We start from the raw sequence: 22,758 nt of genomic DNA, 5'->3' as shown, positions 1-22,758 counted from the left end.
GCTTGTTTGGGTGTTTTAGAAAAAAAAATTGAGCGATATAAATTAGTAAAATTTGGTCCACTGAATGAGTAAAAATAAACGAATAAGTTGCTACTATCATTGCATATAAATACTATAAATAGTTTAAATAATATCATCCGTATATATATATATATATATATATATACAAGAAGAAATGTCAACATAAGCTCAGAAGGTGCAATGATCTTTTAGAACTTGTCTAGCAAGATCAAGAGCTCCACTCTTCTTGTAGATCAGGTGCAGATTGTGAGCAGCCTCTCTGCGAAGATCACAGTAACCGGGTTTGTGATTTTCAGCAATATCCGGTGTTTCATTGAGAAGTTTTGGAATGGGATAGTCCTTCTCACGAATAGCAAGTACTTTCTCATAATAGAAAGCTGCCAAAGTTACAAGACCAACATGATGGAACGCCCTAGCTATGTTGTACAATGATTCCTGCAAAACCTCAACAATTTCTTGCTTATTAGTATTGCATCAATTTATAGATTTAAAAAATTAATAACTCATGTCAGAAGAAAAACCAGTCATTTCAGCCCTTCATGATTTTACAGCCAGGAAAAAAAAAAAATTGAATTCAAAAGATGACTCGGTGCCTGAGGCTCCAACCTTAACAAGATCTAGATAGATGTCCACAGCAAAACTATAATCAAATTTTTGCACTGGATACAAATAAAGCTAACCTTTGGTTTTGTGATTTTTATTAACAAGGTATTTTTCTTCTTACATGGGAACAAGGAAATTTAAGAGATGCAGTGTGGCACAAACCTGGCTGTTGTCGCAGATCCTTAAATTGTTATAGAGGAACGCTAAACCTTGTACAACACACTGATGCTTATTTTGAAGTCTTAAACCCAATGCTAGGTTGATCAAGGCAGTTCCTGAAGAACATTTTGAAGGAATGAGTTCAATAGCTCATTCTTGGCCTAAGCAAGCACTACCCAGATGCAGCACAAAATAAAAGAACATACCAACGCAAAGATTAACCAAGGGATTCTCTGGCAGAAGTTTATAAGCTTCTAAGTATTTCCTTGCAGCATCTTGGTGATGGCTAATTATAGTATACTGATTAGCAGAAATGAGAATAGGAGGTACACAATCCACGAACTTTCCTTGCATATTAAGTATAAACTTGGAGTGTCTTGTATCTCGATTTTCCAATCTACCAGAGAGGAGAAAACAAATAAATGAAATGTTAGGGAAAACTAATGCGTGTCCATAGGTCATCAATCTATTCCTACTGTTACAGAATATGAGGCAACCTAATGTTTTACGAAGAAATCGGGGATCTTTGCATTCACAAATTTACCTAGACATAACCTTGTAGTAGCAATTCCAAGCAGCAACACTGTACGGATGTTGCTGAACAATGTATTTTACACAATCAAACCCATGCTTAGGATCCGTGGTGTTGTATGCCATTTCTGTGAAGAACAAAAATTTACTTTATTAGCAAAAAACAAAATAATTACATATTAACTTTCACTCTCTTTAAAAGACCTCCATATTGTGAGCTTCAACACAGAAATACCTAAACATGAAGAAGGGGAGAGTAACAATAATAAACGAGCAGTAAAAGCAAATATGATCCTCTAAAGTAAAGATACATGTAATTGGTCCAAATGTGATTGATCTGTCACTTCTAACTCTATAACATCCCTCACGTCAGAGGATCTAAATCCCAATAAAATTCTTTCAATTTTCAATTTTATTTCTTGCAAGCAGAAAAGTAGGAAGCAAATAACTAAGCTACAAGAAATACACGTAGTTGGGGCTCAGGAGTTACGAGCTCCAAGAGATCGAAGTTCCTCTTTCTTGTCAGCAGAAAGTGCAGAATGAGTCAATCTGAGAGTAATATTTATAATCTCCAAGGCTTCCCAATACCTTTGTAAGGAAGCTAATGCCTTGCACAACTGTACAAAAGAATTAATAGGTCAGATAGTATGGAGAAAAGCATAGAGATAAAAAGAGATAAAAGTACTAACATTAATTATTAGCTGGTGATGCTCTTCATCCTTGAGAAGATTACATAATGGAGGTTCTTTGCGTACTCTCTGGAAACATTCCATGCATAATACAGAAGGCGGTTATTACATTATTGCTCAACTTGTTTGTTCTAGAGGCAAGATTAGATATCACAGAACTGATCACCTGAGGTTCAATATCCGAATCATCGCTCAGCCAGTCAATTCCAGCAGCCAATGCCTCAGCTTTCTTTTTCTCCTTCTCAATTTCCTTCTTTTGAAGTGATCGTTTTGCCCTGGAAGCTTTCCACCTGAATTTATTTAAACAAGAGTAGAAGTTCTTTAGCAAGGAAGTTAAGTTTACAACTATCCATTGTTTACACTATCATAGAAATAAGCATATAACACTTTTTTTCGGGATAAAAGAAAAGAATTTCATTAAGATGAGGAGAAGGAAATACAAATTGGGGGATCAGAGGAAATACAAATTGGGGGAACAGGATCCTCTTTACAAAAACAAAAGGAGGCAAAATACTCACCGGTCAGACCTATCAGAAGGAGTAGCTATAGGCCTGAATCCTTGAAATACATTATCCTTTTCTGGAGCATTCATTACCCTAACCCTTTCAACCAGGTCTCGTGTAGAGAGGCGTTTTTTCGATTTACCCTACAGTGAGAACCGACGATGACAAATATTGACTGTCATTTTAGATGAAAATAAATTAGATAGATTATAACATCAGGAGGAGGCTATATCTTGGCATAGAACAATGTATAAGAACAAGTAGAAAATGGCATGCCAAAATAGGTCAAGTCAAATATTTCTATTGCATGCACATGCGAGAAAGATTTTAAGAAAATATCTTATAAAAAATTACCCTCTGTCGAAGGGTTGCGACATACAATGATTCACGTATCATAGGAAAAATTGCATCCACAAAATCATCTAGCAACCCTTTATTCCAATATATATTGCAAAGCTTCAGTTTTATCCTTTCATTAACCCACCATTTATTTGGCTTTACAGAATGTGCTTCAAAGCAAAAAAAGAAGAGTTCATGGTATTTACCAGAATCCTTTGGAGGAGAAAGCAAAGAAATGGCTTCATCTTCTTTCCCTTCTTCAATCAAAAGGGAAGCCAACGTAATGCGTGCATCAACATCATCTTGTAGTGTTTCTAGGGCTACAATATAAAAGGTTGTTCAGCAACAGAGAAACATGAATATCAAAATGCAATCAATAGTAAAAGAAAAAACTTATGAACTTTAATATCACCAGCACTTGTTAAAAAAATGTAATGTAAATATTTAAGCTCAAAATATGCTCTTATAGTAACCCAAATCAATTATTAACTCTAACTCAGCATTGGATGTGACAAATATGCCAAACTTGAATCTAAGATGCTTAGCAAACCTCCCAAGAGAAAAATAATTGTAGCTAAACTTGATATTGTTGGCAACATTCATTCTAGAAACTAACAAAACAAATTATCCAGTATTTCAATCCATGCAATAAAAAAGGTAGACATAAGTGGTTCTAATAAATTGTCATTTTCCTGAATACACACTTAACAAAAATGAAAGCTTGCCTTTGGTAAAAAAGTGAATTGCTTGTAACCTTTCTTTCAAGGATAGATAACACCTAGCAATTTTCAGATACAGAAGACCCTGCAAACAAGAAAAAGGTATACGCAATATGGCATCAGATTAAAATTACTTTTTGGGGAGAAGAGAGAAAAAGGATAGAGTTTCTTGTAGACTTTCTTTGAAAGATTTATATGTAGAGCTCAATATCAGATTGTATGACTTGTAAAGGGCAAGTCAACCACTAAAGAAAAATAGTAAAATACCACTATAAAAGTGACAGAGTGCTGCAATACAGCAATAGACAGGAATAAGTTACCATACATGTTCACTTCCACCATTGCCTTCCAGCATCAAATAATAACTCAATGCGGAGTCATAATGCTCAAGTTCCATTAAGGAGTCTGCAGCCGCTGTGACCAACTCAACATGTTCAATTGCATTCTCTGGTTTTATGTCACTGAAGCAAGCCTGTTAATCATGTAAAATGCTGATTATAGCATACAACTAATGCAGAAACAAAGGGAAGCTTTATATCTTTCCATAGATTCCCTAAACTCCACATAATGATGATATAACAGAGGATTTAGATATCTAATGTGTAAATTAAAAAAAAAATCTTAACATGACAATAATCCCCCACAATATAGGAAATTCAGCAAAAAACTACACGCATTTCTCTTTTGTAAAAATTCAAATAAGTGTACAATACATGGAGATATCATAAAGGAATCTCAACACCCAGTAATAGATACCATGATTACTTACCATCTAAGACCTATGATATTCTGAGGTTCAAGCGTGTAAGATTACATACTCACCTGAGCCCTCTCCATGTTTCCAAGATGAGCATGGCAGATTCCAGACTTAATTTTCAGGTTCAAAGGCATTTCTTCCCCTGAATTTACTATTCGAACATGCTCAATATGCTGAAGAGCTCTGTCATGTGCCTTAGTTTCCATGTATATAGTAGCCAATAGGTCAACTAAGCTTGCATGAGCTTTGTCTGGTTGACTCCTTAGATAATCTTCAAGAATTTCGATTGAACAGGCTACTTGACCACATTTTTGGTAGCACTAAAAGAAAGCAGTAAAAGATAAATTCAACAATGAAAGTCAACTTCTAAATAAATAATTGGGTCAAAATCAGATGTGATCAAATAATGAAAACGTAAAGATCATAATCTCAGTGAGGAAGAGGAAGAATCACTGTTGTTAACAATATACAGTGGCAACAAAATAAGCAGCATTTCTGACTCAGATAAACAGAGCTAAAGACAAACCTTAGCTGCTTCTGTTAGTGCTTCAACATTCTCAGGACAAAGGTGATGTACTTGCTCATATGCAGCAGCAGCTTTTTGATAATCTCCAAGCTCAACATAAAACATTGCACGTTCTTTCCTAAGACTCTCGTCCTTGGGATCTGCTGTTATCGCTTTGGAAAGGCAGTAACTGGCTTGACCAATATCACCTTGTTCTCTGCAGTTGGAAAATGTTCTCAATTCAGTAATTAAACTTCTTCTCTTCGAACAGAAAAGCATTTTAAAAATGAATACATTGATTCAGGTACTTTTAAAAGGTGACAAACTCCAATGAGATAAAACTAATAAAGAGATATTTTGAAATGGAAAATTGAGTTAATTATGAACCATTTTCCCCATTATTATTTTGCCTGCACAGGTTATTTATTATGTGGACATATTAGTAGATGAAATTCTAACCACTTTCATGATTCAAGTGGGAATGAAAATTCATGCAGCTGAATAGTTCCGGAAGCATAACTAATTAAGAATGAAGATGCAACAAAATAATAAACCATCTCACCTGGACCAGTCATAAAGCATTTTCCAACGGGATGAATCTTTAGGTGTCAAATGAGCAGCAATCATGTAAAAATCCATCGCCCTTTTGTAATCCTCAAGGTCATAATAGACAAGTCCAAGGGTGTGATACGAATCAGCCACATTTGGTGCCAGCCTAATAACTTCATGCGAGACAGCTATAGCCTGCAAAAAGCCAACAAAAAATCTAAAGAAAAAGGAATAGACGAAGAGAGCATGCAGGAGAGAGATCCAAAAAAGAAAATGTTAACATCCAGCTTTTGTGACAAATTGCAACTTCCAACCTTTTCAGCTTTTCAATCGTAGACAACTCGTATATTGGTAAAGGAGTGTAATTTTGAAGCCAGATCTGAAGTAATTAAGTATGAATGCTCCTTCTTGTATATTAATTTTTTAGCCCTATCTCAATTAGTTATCATAAAAGAGAAATACAGAAGCATCTACTGCCCCAAGTTGCATCAGGTTACTACATCCTCTAAGTTGTAGAATCTATCTGAAGGTGTATGGCAGAAAACCATCCTCATGAAAGATATGAATCAAGTTGGTAAAAAACTTATTTATCCTCTAACTTTTCACTCAATATACTTTAGAACTGTGACAGACAGGAATTAAACATCTCAAATGCCAGAGGCCAAAGATTGCCACATGACAGAACAAGGTACCTGGTCATAACGGCGACAAACGTAGTGAAGCGTCGCATCACCGAGCATTCTTGTTATCTGTGGGTTTAGCTTATTCCTTGATCCTTTTCGCCTACCTCTTTTCTTTTGCTGCATCAGTCAGATGAATAATTGTGAAGAATGAGATGCAAGTTATACAAAAAGCTAAAAAGCAGCTTGTACCATCCATGGGTTGTAACTGAAAATGCTTAAAATCATTCATCTACATCATTTCAGGGACAATCATTGATCAAAATAAGGGAGAAAAATATTAACAAAAAAAGAGTAAACTATTGAGAAACCAATGATGTACATATCCATACCTTTCTTGATCTCCTGCGTGCGCCAAAATTCATTGCTTCCATTATCTCAGCCATGGTTGCCCCAGGATTATCATCTTCCCTCGCCTTCTTTGAAGGAGTCTCTTCCCTGCATGCAGCCAAATCCAACAGCACAATGACCAGATACATCTTAAACACTTTTCAACATCCATAATAGCTTACTAATGCATGGTCCATAAAAATAAGAAAACATTCAGTTTATCCAAACGCAGCCGGAACATTTTAAACGCTTAATTAATCCACTATACAGAAAACATGACTAGAACATGAAATTTTACAGAACGTAACTGAAAGGAAGCAACTATAAAATAGTATTGATAAGAGAAGAAGAAGAAGAAGAAGAATATTACTGATGAGAATCTGAAAGTGAAAGGGCTTTGCGCTTTCTATCAGCGAGAGCTTGATGCTCAAGGAGCTCGAATTGCTGGTAACGTTGGACGTCGGAATCGTTGTTTCGAACGAAATCCAAATGACTCATTCCGTTGGTGAATCTGAAAGTGTATTCGCCCTCTCCCTCCTCCTCCTCCTCCTCCTCGGCCTCTTCTTCTTCTTCTTCTTCTTCTTCTCCTCCTCCTCCTTCATCGTTATCATTGTCTTCTTCTGCTTCTGCATCATCAACTTCGGTCTGATTTTGCTTCTCTTCTTCTTCGAAAGCAACATTTACTTCGTTATCCGTGGCAGCTTCTCCTCCCTCTGTCGCCATCACATACACAGCTCGGAGCTCGCTCCTTCCCCTTCTTTTCCTGCCTTTCTTATTTTTTGAATTTAGATTTCAGTGTGTTTGGAATTTTGATTAATAAATTGAATGTTTTTGTACAGATATTTTGAATTTTTTAATTTTTAAAATTATAACTGAGAATAAAATTAAAAATCAGACAAAAGAAATCCGATTTATAAAAAAAATAAATATGAGAACTAAAGTTTTTATTAAAATTGAAATTATTTTTTATTTGTTTTAAAATATAAAAAAATTAATTTTTAATGAATTCTGATTCTTAATTGTTAGAAAGAAAACATATAAGCTTTAAAGTCATATTTTTAAATCGCTGTAAATTGAAAATTTGTATAAAAAATATTTTAAAATCTTTAACACGATTTATCTTATCCCATTGTTATTAAAAATAAAATACTTTTTCATTTGGTTTGATTTGAATTGATAATCCATTATTGAGTTTGAATTCTTCTGAGTAAAATAAGAATTCAACTGGTTTATAAAGAATTATTTTGATTTAAAATTTTGAATCGATGTTTGTCATTTTATTCTTTATTTATAACACAATTGTTTAATCTCATTTTTTTATTGTTTTCTCTCTTATATTTATTTTTTTAATGTTAAAAAAATTGAAAAGATGCCTTTTCCAATTCACCCCACTGGTAGCTGAAAGTTATTACTGGTGCCCAGAAAAATTGTAGTCGGACCTCCCCTGATTCAAGGCCTAAAGTGGAAGTGGCTTCTCATATTATACTAAAATAATTCTTAAAATTTTAATTACGCAACTTTTGTTTTGGAAATTAGTAAAATTGTACTATATTAGATCGAAAAATTAAGTCTTAATATTGTATTTAGTGGTATTTAGTGGTGAGATATTTTTTATTTTCAAAATTTTAATTTTTTTAGTATTTTTAAAAAGTAGAAACATAGATAATTAAAATTTTTTAAAATAAAAACTGAAATTTTAATAACATGTCATTTCTAAAATATCTTTCTTCAAAATTTTATATTTCAAGTCTATCTTTCATCTTATTCTCACTCTACCTAACTATCACACCTCCAAATTTCACCACTACCATTACCAATAATATCAAAAACAACAATCTCAACAATATCAAAATCAGATTCATCAACTCATAACAAGAAGATTTCAAATAAGGCAATGCGCACGAACACAGCAGGAAATAGAGACAGCACAACGAATTCAAATATAGCAGTATGATTCGAACAGAAGTGACACGGTGTAACGCAAAACTGTATGAAAGAGAGAGCACGACACAGCGATACCTGAAGAAGGCGACAAGATACGTCATGGCGCGGAAATGTAACTCGAGAGAGCGCGACAAAGAGAACGCGTGACACGGCAGCACAACACGAAACCAGAGAGAGAAAGAGAGAGAGCTAAGGCTGAGTTTAGTTGATGTCTTGAAATAATAAAGACATAGACATAAATACACATGAATATATAGACATAAAAGACACTTAATTTTTCATCTTGTTTGATAACTTAATTTTCATCTATTACTATTTTTGTCCAATTTCTTCTTTCAGAGTTATCATCAACATCAATACCACTATAATCTTCAACCAAATACAAAAGCAATAATATGTCAATCTAAATTAAATTTAATAAAATCAACAAAAATTTTAATTTGTTGCATAGAGACGTTCGACGTTGGTGGAGAGAGGATGTGGAGGGAAGCGCCGTCAAAACTTGAAGCCGCCGACGAATCTGGATGACGATGAATCTGGACTCCCGTAGTCCGAACCCTTCGAGAGAGAAGAACAGAAGCAGCAGAGAGGTTGAGTCGGCAGAGTTCCAAGTAAGGGATGCGGCTAGCAATGACAGCAAGAAAATTGAGGAAGGCCGGAGGCGAGACAGTGGTTTGACTTCTAAGAAAGAAAGAAAGAAAGAAAGAAGGAAGAAGATCTGGAAAGAAGAAGAAGAGGGTTGAAGCACTGACGGAGAAGAAGAGAATGGCCAAATGGTTTGGATAAATCTGGAATTTTGAAAAAATATTAAGGATAAATTTGTCCAAAATTTTAGTTTAATTTATGTCTCAGGATGAAAATTCGTATCTTATGATTTGGGAGAGACACAAAATACACGTATTTTCTTGTGTGTAACTGTGTCTCTCTCTTTTTTGTGTCTCACAAAACAAACAACACACGTATACTCCCGTGTCCATGTCTTTGATGGACAGAAATACTAAACAAACACTACCTAAGAGACTGGGAAAAGGGGTAGGGTTTTATTAGTAAGGATAATTTGGTAATCTCACTTATTTAAGTTTTAATAAAATACTGAGACATAATTCGGTCATATATACTTTACACCAGATACAATACATAAATTTAATTTAGTTTCTGTGTCTTTTTTAGTTGTAGTCTCTCTTTCAAATTCTACTTTAGTTCTTGTTCTATTAAGTGATTCATCACATCAAATTAATGTAGTATATTTTTATCAATTTTAAAAGCATAATTAATATAATTGAGATTTAAAGAATTGCTTTAGTAAACAAAGATATTTTGAAACCAGTTTAAAACTTGACTCATTTTAATCTTTTCTTTTTCTCTCCAAATATTTTTCTTTTATGTTAATTATAGTAGAGTATTTTTACTAATTTTAAAGACGTAATTGATAATTTAATACAGGTAGAATTTTAAAAATTATTCTAGTGAATGAATATATTTCTAAAATCACTTTAAAATTTGACTCACTTTTGACTTTTTATTTTTCAAAATATTTCTTTTTAATATTAATATTTAATAGATAAAAATACTTATTTTTTTAATATTTTCAACGCACTATCATTTCAATTCTAATTAATTTCTCTAAAAGAATGAAACAATTTGATCCTAATTATAAATTTATAATGTAAATCAAATTAAATCAATTCTTATTTTATATTAAAAAAAAATTAATTTAAAAATCAAATTAATTTTCTTATATTCCAAACATTCCCCCGAGTATATCTTCTGTGCAAATGTAAGGTCTATGCACATATTTGTATACACATGTCTGAAATTTAGACATTTTATATCATTTTTAGAGAATGGTTTCTAAACTTACAGGCAAGTCTCAATTTAATTCTTGAAATTTTAATTGCTTTTATTTAGTCCCCATACTTTATAAACGTGCCTCATATTAGTCTCGGAGACGATTTTCAGTACAAAAACATTAATGAAGCGCTGATATAGATAGTCAGATGTCACGTTAAAACTTGTAAAATGATGCAGTTTTAATTTTGATATTCAAATAGCTTATAAACGGCCTCATATCACTTATTTTGTTAGGTAAAATTTTAATAAACACCACTTACGATATTATTTTTGGATTATTTGAGTTTCAAAACTAAAACAATATCATTTTACAAAGTTTAGTGTAGCATCTGGCTGTCCACGATAGTGTTTTGTTAACGTTTGTACGTAAAAAAAATGTTTCAAAGACTAACATGAGTTATGTTCGCAAAGTTTGGGGACTAAATAAAGGCAATTGAAACTTTAGGAACTAAATTGAAGCTTACATATAAATTCAGGACCAAATTGAGTATTATCTTTTTTCTTTTTCAACTCAACCCTAATTCTAATTCCAAAATCCATAGTATATTATAGTTGTACCGCATAACAAGAAGCAGTAAACGAATCGAAATCCATCGAGACAAGTGGACAACCTGTTTAACCCGCTAATGAAATCGAACAAGACTTGGTAATTGTAGAAATATATGTTTAACCAAATATGCGTAGCTACAATTTTTTGAGTTAATAGTCAAAATCGTCCCTAAAAAATTACTCGATTTTCATTTTGGTCCCCGAAAGATAATCGTGTTGGTGGAGTTCGTCCTTCCGTCATCTCAGTTGATGAGCTAGCTAACATTCGCTGAGATGAAATGTTAACTGACAGCGTGGCACACCTCAAACATTACAATGTTAATGCTGATAAGATAAGTTTGTTAAATTAAGTCAAATCAGTCCCAAAACCCTAATCCCAATCTCAAGCATAAATATGTCTTCTTCTCCAATTGGATGACTTTATACGTTCCCTCAGCTAGCATACCCAACTTCAATGCACAACAACAAAGATACTGACCTTTCATCCCTAGCCTTGTCAGAAACACAAGCTGAGATAACAAATAGTAGTGTAAGCTAATTCAATTCCAGTAAAAACTTAGATTTTCTCATAGAAAACAAACTGATACACCTGTCAAGGTGGCCCATTTTCGAAACCCCAAAAACCAAGGAGTTCCACGACACAAATTCTTGTTGAGCATTTCAGCGAACGGCTTCTCTGTATCATGGATAGAATCCAAATTGGGGTAACTTGATATACCATTTGATTATCAATAAATCCATCTCTAAAATCCAGATATTTAATTAGACAAGCATGCAAATAACTCTGAGAGACTCAACTCCACCACATGGTAGTACTTTCCCATAGCTGCCACCGCCGTCAACATGGAGGAGAAGAGTTATTTATGCTTGAGATTAGGATTAGGGTTCTAACATTGGTTGTAACATCCAGGGAATTAAAGAGTAACAATAACAACATGAATGCAAAGATTGACTACACTAACAAAATGTTAGTACTGAAGAATAGGTAGGATCTTTGCAAGAAAAAATTGCATAGGAAAAATCTAGAAGGGAAAAATAAAATACAAAAGAAAAGAAAGAATAAAACTTTTGAGAAAATCACCACCATGGAAGGAAATAAAACCCGAAGAGAAAATACAGTTGTAGTGGCTCATGTCACAGTAACCATCACTACCACCATTATTAGAACCTATGCCGCCACCATCGCCACCGCCTCCGTTCACATGATACGTACCCATCTCGCAAAAGGGTCGCCAGAAACGCTCCAAATCAGGGATTTTGAACATCGCAAGATCTTGCAGCGCCACCGCGGATTCATCACCTCGAACACGAGCATTTCACACGAAAAAAGAATGGTTTTGGAGCGAAACAGAGAAATGGTTGTTACGAGAGATGGTGATGGAGAGAAACATTTGATGATTTGAATGTCCATTATGAACATCAAACAACATCGTTTCAACACTTGGAGGGAAAAAAAATTAAAACTACTTCGTTTTGGATGTGCCTTGCTATCGGTTGATGTTCCACTTCACCTATCGTTAGCCACATCATCACTGAGATGACAAAAAGACAAACTCCACCAATACGATTATTTTTCGAGGATTATTTTGATTAAATTTATCTTTTGAAGACTAGTATAGAGATCGAGTAATATTTCAAGAACAATTTTGACTATTAACTCTACATTTTTTATTATTGTTGCATAATCAATATTCTATAGTATAACCCTATGCATGAGGAATGCGTCCTAACTAGTACAAATTAAGTGTTGAATTATAGGAAACAAAAACAAAGATATACAAGTGCTTTTATAATAAATGACCATTAAAAAATCTTTGATATTCTATTCTCTGTGAGAATTTGTGATTTGAGAAGATATAAAAACTGAATTTTACTCCTCATTTGTATCAACCCAAATAATATTTTACTAAAATGTGTTCTATTAATCAAGATCTAATTGTCAATGCCTTCCCTCCAGACAGATTAAGGAATGTATCAAGTTTGATCACACCAAGAAAGTAATGCAATCGACCATTAAGTCAATTTCATTGATGCAAATGATGTTGCAAGATCCATAGCCTCACTTACATGTGATGCATCTGTACCCTGAAAAAGATGTACTCACACAAATCAGTCTTGCATGATTCCAAAAACCATGTAACTACTTGAAAATTTTAATTTCTAAGCACTATTAGTGTGAAAATGACTTTAAATTAGGTATTGTCAGGGATGGAAACAGTTAACTGCCACTCCCACTGTTTAAAAAGGAAACCATTTTTATCTACATGGCAAAACATTCGATGCCAATGTCAAAGTTTTATACTAACCTGGCCTGTTGCAAGACCACCTTTTCCTTTACCGCATCTCCCTTTCAGAGGCCCTAAAGCGTTGGTTAACCACTCTGTAACATCCAGCTTGCCTTTATCACCTTTCTCCGGCACGCCAGCACAAACTACAGCCTTGTTTGTAGACTTGTCAGTGCTAAATACCATAACAGATATACCCTGTTCATTAGCCGTCACCAGTACAAGTTAGTGTTTGATTTATCAAGGACACTGTATGATAATTAATTCGTGAAGTATAAGAACGATGACAAATTAAGATCACAAAATCTGAGCTTCAATGGTGTAATAGGTGCCAAAAAACCAAGGAATAGGTTTCGAATTAATAAATACCTTCTGCTCCATGACTTTTGTAACTGCTTCACGCACTGCGTTTACATCCAGACCAACTTCAACCTGGGACACGCAAAATGTTTTCCCATCTGATGCAGCAAGTTCAGCCTTCTCAGCTGTAATCGTCACAGCTTTACGTTTATTTTCTTCAGCAATTTGCTTTTGTGCTTTTCTCACCCGATCCTACCCAAAAGGACAAAAGGAAAATGTTACTAGAAAATAGGACTTAGGGCATGAATGAATGCATAAGATAAAAGAAAAGGATTTCTAAAAAAGAATAAGAAAAGAGAATAAAGGCTGCAAATTTATTCCATGTAAGACACCTGAAGTTGGACTATCTTGTTCTTTATGTCAGCTTTCTTGGCTGCAGGAATAGATAAGGTTTCCACATTGCTTTTCAGGTACAAAACTTTCTGTGACAAGGAAATAGAATATCCAATGATTACAATGTCGGAAACGAAGCATAAGATGCATATCTTTATGCTAATGAAGATAAGTTAATAACGCAGATGAAGAGAAAATGGGAGCAAGTATCAATTCTGCAGAAGGGTATGCACTAAGTTGAATTGTTAGGCTCCCAAATTTATTCATATTTTCCATACTAGGCTGAACAAGTCCAGGCAAGCCGTGGCTCCGGTGAGCCCCTATTAGGACTCACTCTAATAATAAACTGGTTTGATATTACTGGCCACACAATCAGTTGCTGAGTGGTTTTAGATATGCACCTTGCTTGGACCTTTCAGCATTAAACTGATAAAAACAGCAATACAAACCAGCTAGAAACGCAAGCAGAAACATATACACAACACCAACCTCTTCCAGTGAACTTCCCTCTAACTTGGCTGCATTGTCTACGTGTTGCTCAAATTCATTTGCAACTCTTATTGCATCAGAAGCACGATCAGTTGTCACAGCTGTTATTCTGCGTATTCCCTTTGCAATTCCCTCCTCAGATAAAAGAGCAAAAGCTTTGGCCTCTCTTGTGTTTGATATATGGGTGCCTAGCACATATAATAATAATAATAATAATAAATGAAATCTCGGGCAGAAAGGTAAAGAAAGCTACAAAGGAGATTTATGCCAAGATATTCACCACCACATAATTCTGATGAAATAGATAACCATTTTTTATTTTCAGGGTCGGCAAGGAGATCCTCAACTTTTTCTCCGATTGATACAACTCTTACGGGATCAGGATAAACCTACATCAAAGAAAAATCTTGAAGAACACTGTCCTGCATGGGACAAGAAAAATAGTAAAATTACACCACTTACTTCTCCAAACACAGCTCGTAAGCCATTAATACGCTTGGCTTCAGCAAGAGTTGCCTCCTTTGCATTGACATCTAATTCATCCCTAATTTGCTCATTAACAATTGATTCGATTTTCCTCAAATTGTCGGGATCAACAGGCTTGCCTATTCATTTCAGCATAAATTAATAATAATTTTTTACATTCACCTAATTCTAACAACGAAATGGAACAAAGCATACCATGAGAAAAATCAAATCTCAATTTTTCAGGAAGAACAATGGATCCTTTCTGGTCAACATGATCCCCAAGTACTTCCTGTATTCACCATAAGAAATTTTAGCAACAACGACGTGCAAAGGAATGAATAAGTCCAACTCAACAGTGTTCGAACATACCCTAAGAGCAAAGTTTAACATGTGTGTGCAGGTATGGTTGGGGGCTATAAGGGAACGCCTACCATAATCAACCTGCAAATGAAATGAAGTATAACAAATAAAAAAATAAATAAATAGAGAGAGAGAGAGAGAGAGAGAGAGAGATGACAAGAAATCAAGAAGGTATTTAAAGTAAAAGAAAAAATGTAGATAAATAATCATAGGATTGTGAATTCATGAAGAAATCCATTCACGTATGAAAGTTTACCTTGCATACAACTTTGTCACCAACAGAGATTCCATTCCCATTAGAACCAATGTGGAGAACAAATCCTCCAAATACTTGTACGTTGTGAACTTTGAATGATGCATGTGGACCCTCCAGTGATCCAGTGTCGAAAATCTATATGTAGAGTTGTTTTTTATATATATAAAAAAAGAAAAAGAAAAGAATCACATACACGACACTAACACATTCAAAAGGTAGGATTTTTTTATTTAGAGGAAAAGGTAGAAAAACATAAAGCATCGCAAGGCTTGAGGGCCAGGACACATTACACCAATCAACCCTAGTGTCTACCCTAAGTTTCTAAATATCTCTAGGCAAATATGAAAAACATTTATCCAAAATGTATTCCAAGGTTGGTTACAAAGTTTTACGTGAAAAATTGTTTAAGAAATATCTGCCAGAGGCTCAGAGCCAGTTGTATCAAGTCATTATGGTAAATTTACAGAAATGTAAATACATGCAAATACGTAACACATATATGGAGCCACATACCTGACCACCTTGTTCAGCATAGAAACTTGTAGATTCAAGAACGACACCAATGTCACCATCAGTTTCAACAGATTCAACAAACTCAGAACCAGTGTATATTGCTTTCACCACACTCTCGTGGTCCTAAGACAAGAAATGGTGGATTGAAAACCCCAAATTAGCAAGTTTTTCTGACTACATATTTTTGCATGAGTTATAATGAAAAGAGAGAAAAATAAAAACTTCTCTCTTTGGTGGTTTACACCATACTCATGCAGGCATCCATGTCTAGTATTTCCCTCTACTTTTCTCTCTTGAACAACTAACATAATTGAGAAGATAAAAATGACAATTTTTATTTTCGGGAAAGTGGGTTTTGGCAAATGTGAGAAGCATAAAACTTAAGCCAGTAACCTATTCTGATGTCATTATTTGAAATGCAGAGTGAGGATTTAAGAGTATCCATGTCCCTGAACATGTTTGCAATAATGAAATACTGGTAATTTATGTTGGCATCATTGGTTTCTTGTGACTTTTGTTGGGTATCAGCAATCTATATTACACAATCTATTATATCCATGTGCCTACATGTTTCCAAAGACAATCTTATTATATACAAAACAGAATTACAAGACTACAATTTATTATTATTTCATTGACTCTTGCTTTCTCAGATTGTAAATATCGCTTATTATCCTTTGTATTAAATTATTCCTCCTCTGATTTTCTTTTTTGTTCTTTTGCCACTATCCTTTTCTTGTCTCTGACAATTAAAATGTCTTCATGACATAAGGCTAAATACCTTAGAAAAATGGTCTCACCTTGAACCAAACATATTTGAAGCTATCATCAGTTGGAGCAATGCCCCTTCTATGCAACACTGAGGTAGCATCAGCATCCATGATAATGGCACCACCTGCTTGCTGCCAACAATGGATGGTCAGGAAGAGGTCAGGAGAAAAAGAATAAATGGGTGTCAAACTATCAACAATAATCTCGGCTTTTGCCTGTGCTGCATTTTTTTTTTTGGGAAGAGCAATTCAAGCAAATAGAATACCGTTGCTTGAGCATTCCTTGATCGCTCTCTTGCAGCCTCCAAGGCCTTATTATATCCATCTTCATCAACAGTTAAACCTTTTTCTTCAGCCATCAGCTGAAAGATGGAAATACTTAGAAATAAAAGATACAGAATGCTTGATGACAAGGATTCAATAATGTCGAGCAAATAACCTACCTTAGTGAGATCTATTGGGAACCCATATGTATCCCAGAGGACAAATGCTTCCTGAAAACAAGAGATAACTCCATAACAAATAGCCCAAAAACAACCCCCAACCCGAGTAATAACAATGTGAAAAATCAAATCATATCAAATAAGTTACAGTCATGCAAAACAAAACCGAAATTTAGTAGAAGTATATTAATAAGAGAAAGTATAGGGAGCCAATGACCTAAGCGTACAATGTGTACAATGAAGGTTTAGAAAGTATTAGAGATAATATACAAAATAATCAAACACTCCTTTACCCTGTCAAGAGTATCAAAAACAGAATTAAATAACAAATGTGACCAATATGGTAAATTAATTATTTGCAACCAATAGCTTTTTCATAAAACATCAAGGGTTTAAATTTAATGAATTTCACAACAAATATACGGGAAATTTACAGTTCCATAATCCCATGAAGCGGAAAAAGACACTTGCCATAAAAGGACTTCCTCCACAAGTTGTTAACAAAAGTCAACTTTCCTTCTTTTTTTTTTTCCTGTCTAGGGATTAAGCTCATGAGCCATACCATGAAGTTATGGGAAAATGTGATAGAACGGAGGTTGAAACAAGAGACACAAGCAACAGATAATCAATTTGGTTTTACGCCAGACAGATCCACCACTGAAATTACATACCTGTTAAGAAGGATAACGGAGAGATACTGTAGTAATAAAATGGATCTACATATGATGTTTATTAATTTAGAAAAAACGTACCATAGAGTGTCAAAGGAGGTCTTATGGAAAGTTTTAGAAAGGAAGAGAGTAAACATTGCATATATTCGTGCAATTAGGCTGCGTTTGTTTACAGAGACAGGACACTAAGACAGGAACACAGAGATACAGGATCGTGTTTGGCAGAGGTGACAGGGACAGAGACTGTGTGTCCAGAGACACTGAATTAGTGTATTTTGTGTCCATCCTGACAGGAAGGACACGGAGACACTAACAAGGAACACAACTTATTTTTTATTTTTTCTTTCATTATTCTTGTTAATTTTTCATAATTATATTTTTTATTATTATATTTTTCATCTCAAATTTTTTGAATGAAAAAAAATTAGAATAAATTAGATTTTCATAATTTGTTTTAGTTATCACCAAACAGAATACAAGAATATAAAATTTTGCGTCTCTGTCCATCAGTGTCTTGTCCTGTCCTGTTTTCTGTGTCTTATCCTGTCTTGTTCTCGAAAACAAACGCAGCCTTAAAAACATATATGATGGGGCTACAACTAGTGTGAAGACTCAAGGTGGTGTGACAGAAGAATTTTCTATTGGTATAGGATTACACTAAGGATCATCCTTAAATGTATTTTTCACATTAGTCTTGGAAATACTCGCTGAGTATATCCAAGAACCTGTGTCATGGTGCATGCTTTTTGCCAATAATGTCGTTCTTATGGGAGTTAAGGAAAAACCTAAATAAGAAGTTGAATTTTATGGAGAGACACTCTAGAAGTGTATAGTCTGCACATAAACCGTAGCAAGACAGAATATATGGAATGTAAGTTCGGCCGCCGAAGGAAAAAACCTTAATACAGATGTGAAGATTGGAGAAAATATCGTACAAATTAAAAGTTTTAATAATCTAAGGTACATCATACAGGATAATGGAAAGATTGAACAGGATGCAAATCATAGGATCCAAGCAGGTTGATAAAAATGGCAGAGTGCGTCTAATTTTATGTGTGATAAAAAAGTTTCTTTAAAACTTAAAAGGTAAATTCTATCGTACTGCTATCAGACTGCTATGCTTTATGGTATAGAGTGTTAAGCGGTCAAAGGGGAACACGAACATAAGTTAAGTGTGGCACAGATGAAGATGTTGAAATGGATGAGTGGTCATATGCGATTGGATAGAATAAAGAACGAAGATATAAGAGAGATAGTTGGAGTAGCACCTATTGTGGAAAAGATGGTAGAGTCGTGTTTCAGGTGATTTGGACATGTAAGAAGAAAACCAATAGAGCACCCAGTCAGAAAGGTAGATGAGATGGAAGATGGATAAGGGGTGAAAGAAAGAGGAAGACCATCCATGAGGTGGTCAAAACGAGATCTACATGTAGATGATCTCTCTATAGACATGATACATGATAGAGTTTAATGGTGTCTTTTGATCTATGTAACCAACCCCACCTAGTGGGTCAAGGCTTTGTTGTTGTTTTTGTAGGGGTATTCCCACACAGCTGCCTTTTGGCTTTCCTCCTTTTGATTTAAAACAAACACACACACAAGTACTCTTGCTAGCCAAAAAAGCAAACATGATAACATTGACCTCATCAATCTCTGAGAAGACAATAAAACCATATGGCTATGGCATAAGGGAATGTCAAAAAAAAAAAAGAGGGGTGGGGGGAGAAATTATTGTTCCTAAGAACATCAAATATTATTTGATTTACTTGCAAGAACCCAACTTAAGAAGACATAACTACAAAATAAGTAACCAGAAAAAGATTGTTAGGTAATAAGAGAAATAACAGATTGTACTTGCCTCTCCACTCAGCTGTTTGTCCTGAACATGTTGAACAGCATTATAAAACCTACACACGAACCAATTACCAATTGAGTTCACAAAAAACAAAACTAAACTAAGAGATGATAATCCCATAGACAGATTGATAAGGAATAACCCCCAGAAAATGTCTTTATACATGTTATCAACCTTACCTTAATTAAGGTTCTGCCAAAACTTTCCTCCTCCTCTTCAATTACATCCCTGATGTGTGCCTCCTGTTGTTTTAGCTCAGGGAAAACATCGCCCATCACCTTGACCACAACACTTACAAGCCTATATTAACCAAAAATTCATGGAATCCGGCCAAAAATTAAAAAACTTTTTTCAGATCTGGAAACAAATCTAATATGCTCAAGTATCATATACATACCTGTTAAAAAACCCCTCCTTAGCTTTTAGAACTTCACGGCCATACCGAACTGCACGACGGAGAATACGCCTAAGAACATACTCCCGGCCATCGTTGCCTGCAGAAGGAAGCAAACTTGACACAATTAACACAGGTTGTAGGAGCTTTTTTTGGGAGAAAAATAATTATCAGACACATCAGAAGTTTAAATTCGCAGACTTCAAAAGAAAGAGATATATGGTTACGAGTTGTTCAGATAGAAACATACTCATGTACCTCTACAAAGCCTTACATACACGAGTACAATCCTGCTAAGAAGCAGGCCTCCTCAAGACAAAGGGGAAAAGGAAAAAGCAGTGTAACTTGAAACTTGTAAAGAAAACAATTTGAAATACAGTTCACGAAATCCTACCAGGACGAGACCCATCAGCAATAGCAAATGATAGAGTTCTGATGTGGTCTGCAACAACCCTGTATGCCATGTCAACTTTATCTGCATCATCTGGCCCAACCTTACCAGAATATGGCCTAGCACCAGTTTCCTACAGACAGGTTATAGGAAAACACAATTACAAATCAGTATAATATCAGGAACTTTACAGTCAGACATAACATCAGGTATTAACACAGGTACTAGCACCAAACATAAAAACTAACTCTCTTTTTTAAAATAAAAGCTGACATTATTTTTCAACATCTCAAAAAAGCATTCACAAGATGTGAAAAAATGCATTAAAATGCATGTCATCACTCAGGATTTTGTATGTCAACTGGATATTTATGCAGCTAACAAGTAACAATTCAGAAAGAACGAAAATCTTCAAATTTTTCACGTAAAACTTCCAACTCATTTATGTAGAGAAATAGGATATTTTGATGTTAGAATGAGGCACTTAATGTGTTGTCAAAGGGCAAAGAGCATTAGAAGTGGCAACTTGCCCAATACACGACTTAAAATTATCACTGTTCCAAAAATGAAAAGGAAATATACATGGCTCTAATTATCTAATGAATTAAATGACATACCAACTGAATAGCATCAAAGATTGGCAAGAAGACATCAGTGTCATAATTGCTCATTTTGTTTTGTAGTACAGATGTCAAACGTTCAAAACCCAAGCCGGTATCAACATGCTTTGCTGGAAGAGGTTTAAGAGAAGCATCGGCCTCCCTATTATACTATTGAGGCAAATCAACGAAAAAAAAGGTCAAAGAAGTAAACAGAATAAAATCCAATAGTTATTCCCAAAAAATGAATTAGCTGCGAATTTCACGGGGTTTTAGAAAATATTTGATACTCGAGAGTAGAGCTCACTATTGTACCAAAAGTCCCCATGCTATGCAGTCATCATAATACCTGAATAAAGACAAGGTTCCATATCTCAATTAATGTAGGATCATCATTATTAACTAATGATGAAGCTTCACGGTTTCCAATTCGATCAAAATGTACTTCGGTGCAAGGTCCACAAGGACCAGTCTCACCCATCTCCCAGAAATTGTCCTATATATATATATCCAAAGATGCAAACCTAGTTAGATATGAAGATTCAAACACAATTTAATGTAACTATTAAATATCTTTGCATGTCGTACGACTCTTGTAAATACGAAACAAGCTCTTGTAAACCCAGCACTGATCAGACTAAACAATCTTCAAACTGGGAACATATTTTCAACTTGTCTTTTTCCAAGAAGAAATATTATTAACAAGGAGAGAAGGTGTGTAAATTCAGTTTATTAATCACTGGAAACTACCAGCAATCACACAGTTATCATAGTATGCCATAAATACAAATGTAATTGCAGAAGGAAAAAACAGAAATTACTTATTCCTTCCTTGCATGGTTATTGCAATGTCAATTAAGCATGAAGATTAATTTCTTATTAGACAAGCAGAACAACAAAAAAACTGTACTTGTACCATTCACCTAAGGTGTATAAAAACATAACTATTTTTAATATAAGCCAAGACTAGACAGTATAAGTGGCTCAGTTACAAAAAAGTTGCTATAGATAGTAACTACAGAATACATAGCACATATACATATACTGTGTGATGTGTCTATAACATTAAAAAAATCAAGAATGTCTTGTAAAAACATTTGACCTTGCATTTTAAAGGGCAATAAAGAGAAAGCATACTTTACAGCCAAAAGGAAGCACACGTCCAGGAGGCAAAAACTTTAGCCATATATCTCTAGCCTCATTATCAGGGGCAAGACCAGCTTTTTCGTCACCACCAAAATATGTAGCATAAATGCGATCTGATGGTAATTTATAGACCTGCAACCCAATAAATATGTAAATGTATAAGCTTCCAAGATATAATCACATATTATAACAATTGAGAAAATAAATAATAAAAACCACCAAGTTCTCCAAATTGAATAATAGTAATAATCATGGATCATGCTATAAAATCTTATTGGAAATCTACTATTTTACTTTAAAATAGCAATGAACATTGCTCAAATTGGTTTTCACAATGCTATGGACAACGACTGGTGATTTAACAATAAGAAACTCCTATATTATATTTAAGTCACAAAACAACATTCTTCCCAATAAAAAGACCATGTGGTAGTGGTATGTGTGGTGCAATTCAAAGCAGAGGCAGTGGTTGGTTAATCATCTTTATTGTCAGTGACGGTGGCCATAGTGGCAAACTGCATGTATTTACCACCATATTCATTTGTCTAACACTAAAGATGATCATTTAACTAGCAAGGTAAAACAAACATACTTTTGTTAGAAGTTCCCATGCCCAAGTAATAGCTTCTTCTTTGAAGTAATCTCCAAACGACCAATTTCCCAGCATTTCAAAGAATGTGTGGTGGTAGGTATCTT

General features: G+C 34.5%; 3 protein-coding genes across 3 annotated transcripts in view; all 3 read right to left on the bottom strand.

Moving 5' to 3' along the window:
• Nucleotides 1-65: 65 nt before the first annotated feature.
• LOC107477182 (uncharacterized) lies at nucleotides 66-7,175 on the bottom strand. The gene is made up of 17 exons (XM_016097156.3): nucleotides 6,756-7,175; nucleotides 6,388-6,493; nucleotides 6,068-6,175; nucleotides 5,389-5,570; nucleotides 4,848-5,043; nucleotides 4,387-4,641; nucleotides 3,890-4,036; nucleotides 3,571-3,649; nucleotides 2,861-3,165; nucleotides 2,522-2,649; nucleotides 2,170-2,293; nucleotides 2,004-2,072; nucleotides 1,805-1,931; nucleotides 1,328-1,442; nucleotides 990-1,180; nucleotides 787-899; nucleotides 66-456 (listed from the first exon to the last, which is right to left on the bottom strand). The coding sequence occupies exons 1-17, from the start codon at nucleotides 7,106-7,108 to the stop codon at nucleotides 190-192; spliced, it is 2,865 nt and encodes a 954-aa protein (XP_015952642.1). The 5' UTR covers nucleotides 7,109-7,175; the 3' UTR covers nucleotides 66-189.
• A 5,361-nt stretch (nucleotides 7,176-12,536) lies between these two features.
• On the bottom strand, nucleotides 12,537-17,165 carry LOC107477181 (alanine--tRNA ligase). The gene is made up of 14 exons (XM_021137493.2): nucleotides 17,007-17,165; nucleotides 16,830-16,925; nucleotides 16,594-16,695; nucleotides 15,794-15,916; nucleotides 15,281-15,415; nucleotides 15,034-15,105; nucleotides 14,878-14,953; nucleotides 14,659-14,801; nucleotides 14,477-14,585; nucleotides 14,197-14,384; nucleotides 13,707-13,796; nucleotides 13,384-13,566; nucleotides 13,036-13,212; nucleotides 12,537-12,814 (listed from the first exon to the last, which is right to left on the bottom strand). Exons 2-14 carry the CDS (start codon nucleotides 16,920-16,922, stop codon nucleotides 12,743-12,745), a joined length of 1,563 nt encoding a protein of 520 aa, XP_020993152.2. The 5' UTR covers nucleotides 16,923-16,925; nucleotides 17,007-17,165; the 3' UTR covers nucleotides 12,537-12,742.
• A 2,447-nt stretch (nucleotides 17,166-19,612) lies between these two features.
• Nucleotides 19,613-22,758, bottom strand: part of LOC110278392 (alanine--tRNA ligase) — a gene marked incomplete in the record, with an annotated part of 4,118 nt that continues 972 nt past the window's right edge. The window contains 7 exon segments of the mRNA XM_021136630.2: nucleotides 19,613-19,832; nucleotides 19,930-20,026; nucleotides 20,321-20,450; nucleotides 20,935-21,087; nucleotides 21,266-21,412; nucleotides 22,054-22,194; nucleotides 22,655-22,758. Of these exon segments, the coding sequence (XP_020992289.2) occupies nucleotides 19,628-19,832; nucleotides 19,930-20,026; nucleotides 20,321-20,450; nucleotides 20,935-21,087; nucleotides 21,266-21,412; nucleotides 22,054-22,194; nucleotides 22,655-22,758 (977 nt within the window).

This window comes from Arachis duranensis, chromosome 3, assembly GCF_000817695.3.
Source record: "Arachis duranensis cultivar V14167 chromosome 3, aradu.V14167.gnm2.J7QH, whole genome shotgun sequence".
In the NCBI taxonomy this organism is placed as follows: Eukaryota; Viridiplantae; Streptophyta; class Magnoliopsida; order Fabales; family Fabaceae; genus Arachis; species Arachis duranensis.
Note: the sequence above shows the minus strand (reverse complement) of the source record. Positions and strands in the feature narration are given on the sequence as shown.

What these genes read in the sequence shown, in the direction of transcription:
- LOC107477181 (XM_021137493.2), bottom strand. Translation starts at nt 16,922, where the DNA reads ATGGCTGAAGAAAAAGGTTTAACTGTTGATGAAGATGGATATAATAAG. An exon ending in TGTTAAACTTTGCTCTTAGG is followed by an intron (nt 14,954 to 15,033) that starts GTATGTTCGAAC and finishes TGGTGAATACAG; the next exon opens with GAAGTACTTGGGGATCATGT. An exon ending in TTCATCAGAATTATGTGGTG is followed by an intron (nt 14,385 to 14,476) that starts GTGAATATCTTG and finishes TATATGTGCTAG; the next exon opens with GCACCCATATATCAAACACA.
- LOC107477182 (XM_016097156.3), bottom strand. Translation starts at nt 7,108, where the DNA reads ATGGCGACAGAGGGAGGAGAAGCTGCCACGGATAACGAAGTAAATGTT. An exon ending in CACTAACAGAAGCAGCTAAG is followed by an intron (nt 4,642 to 4,847) that starts GTTTGTCTTTAG and finishes GCTTTCTTTTAG; the next exon opens with TGCTACCAAAAATGTGGTCA. An exon ending in CTTGGTTAATCTTTGCGTTG is followed by an intron (nt 900 to 989) that starts GTATGTTCTTTT and finishes AATGTTCTTCAG; the next exon opens with GAACTGCCTTGATCAACCTA.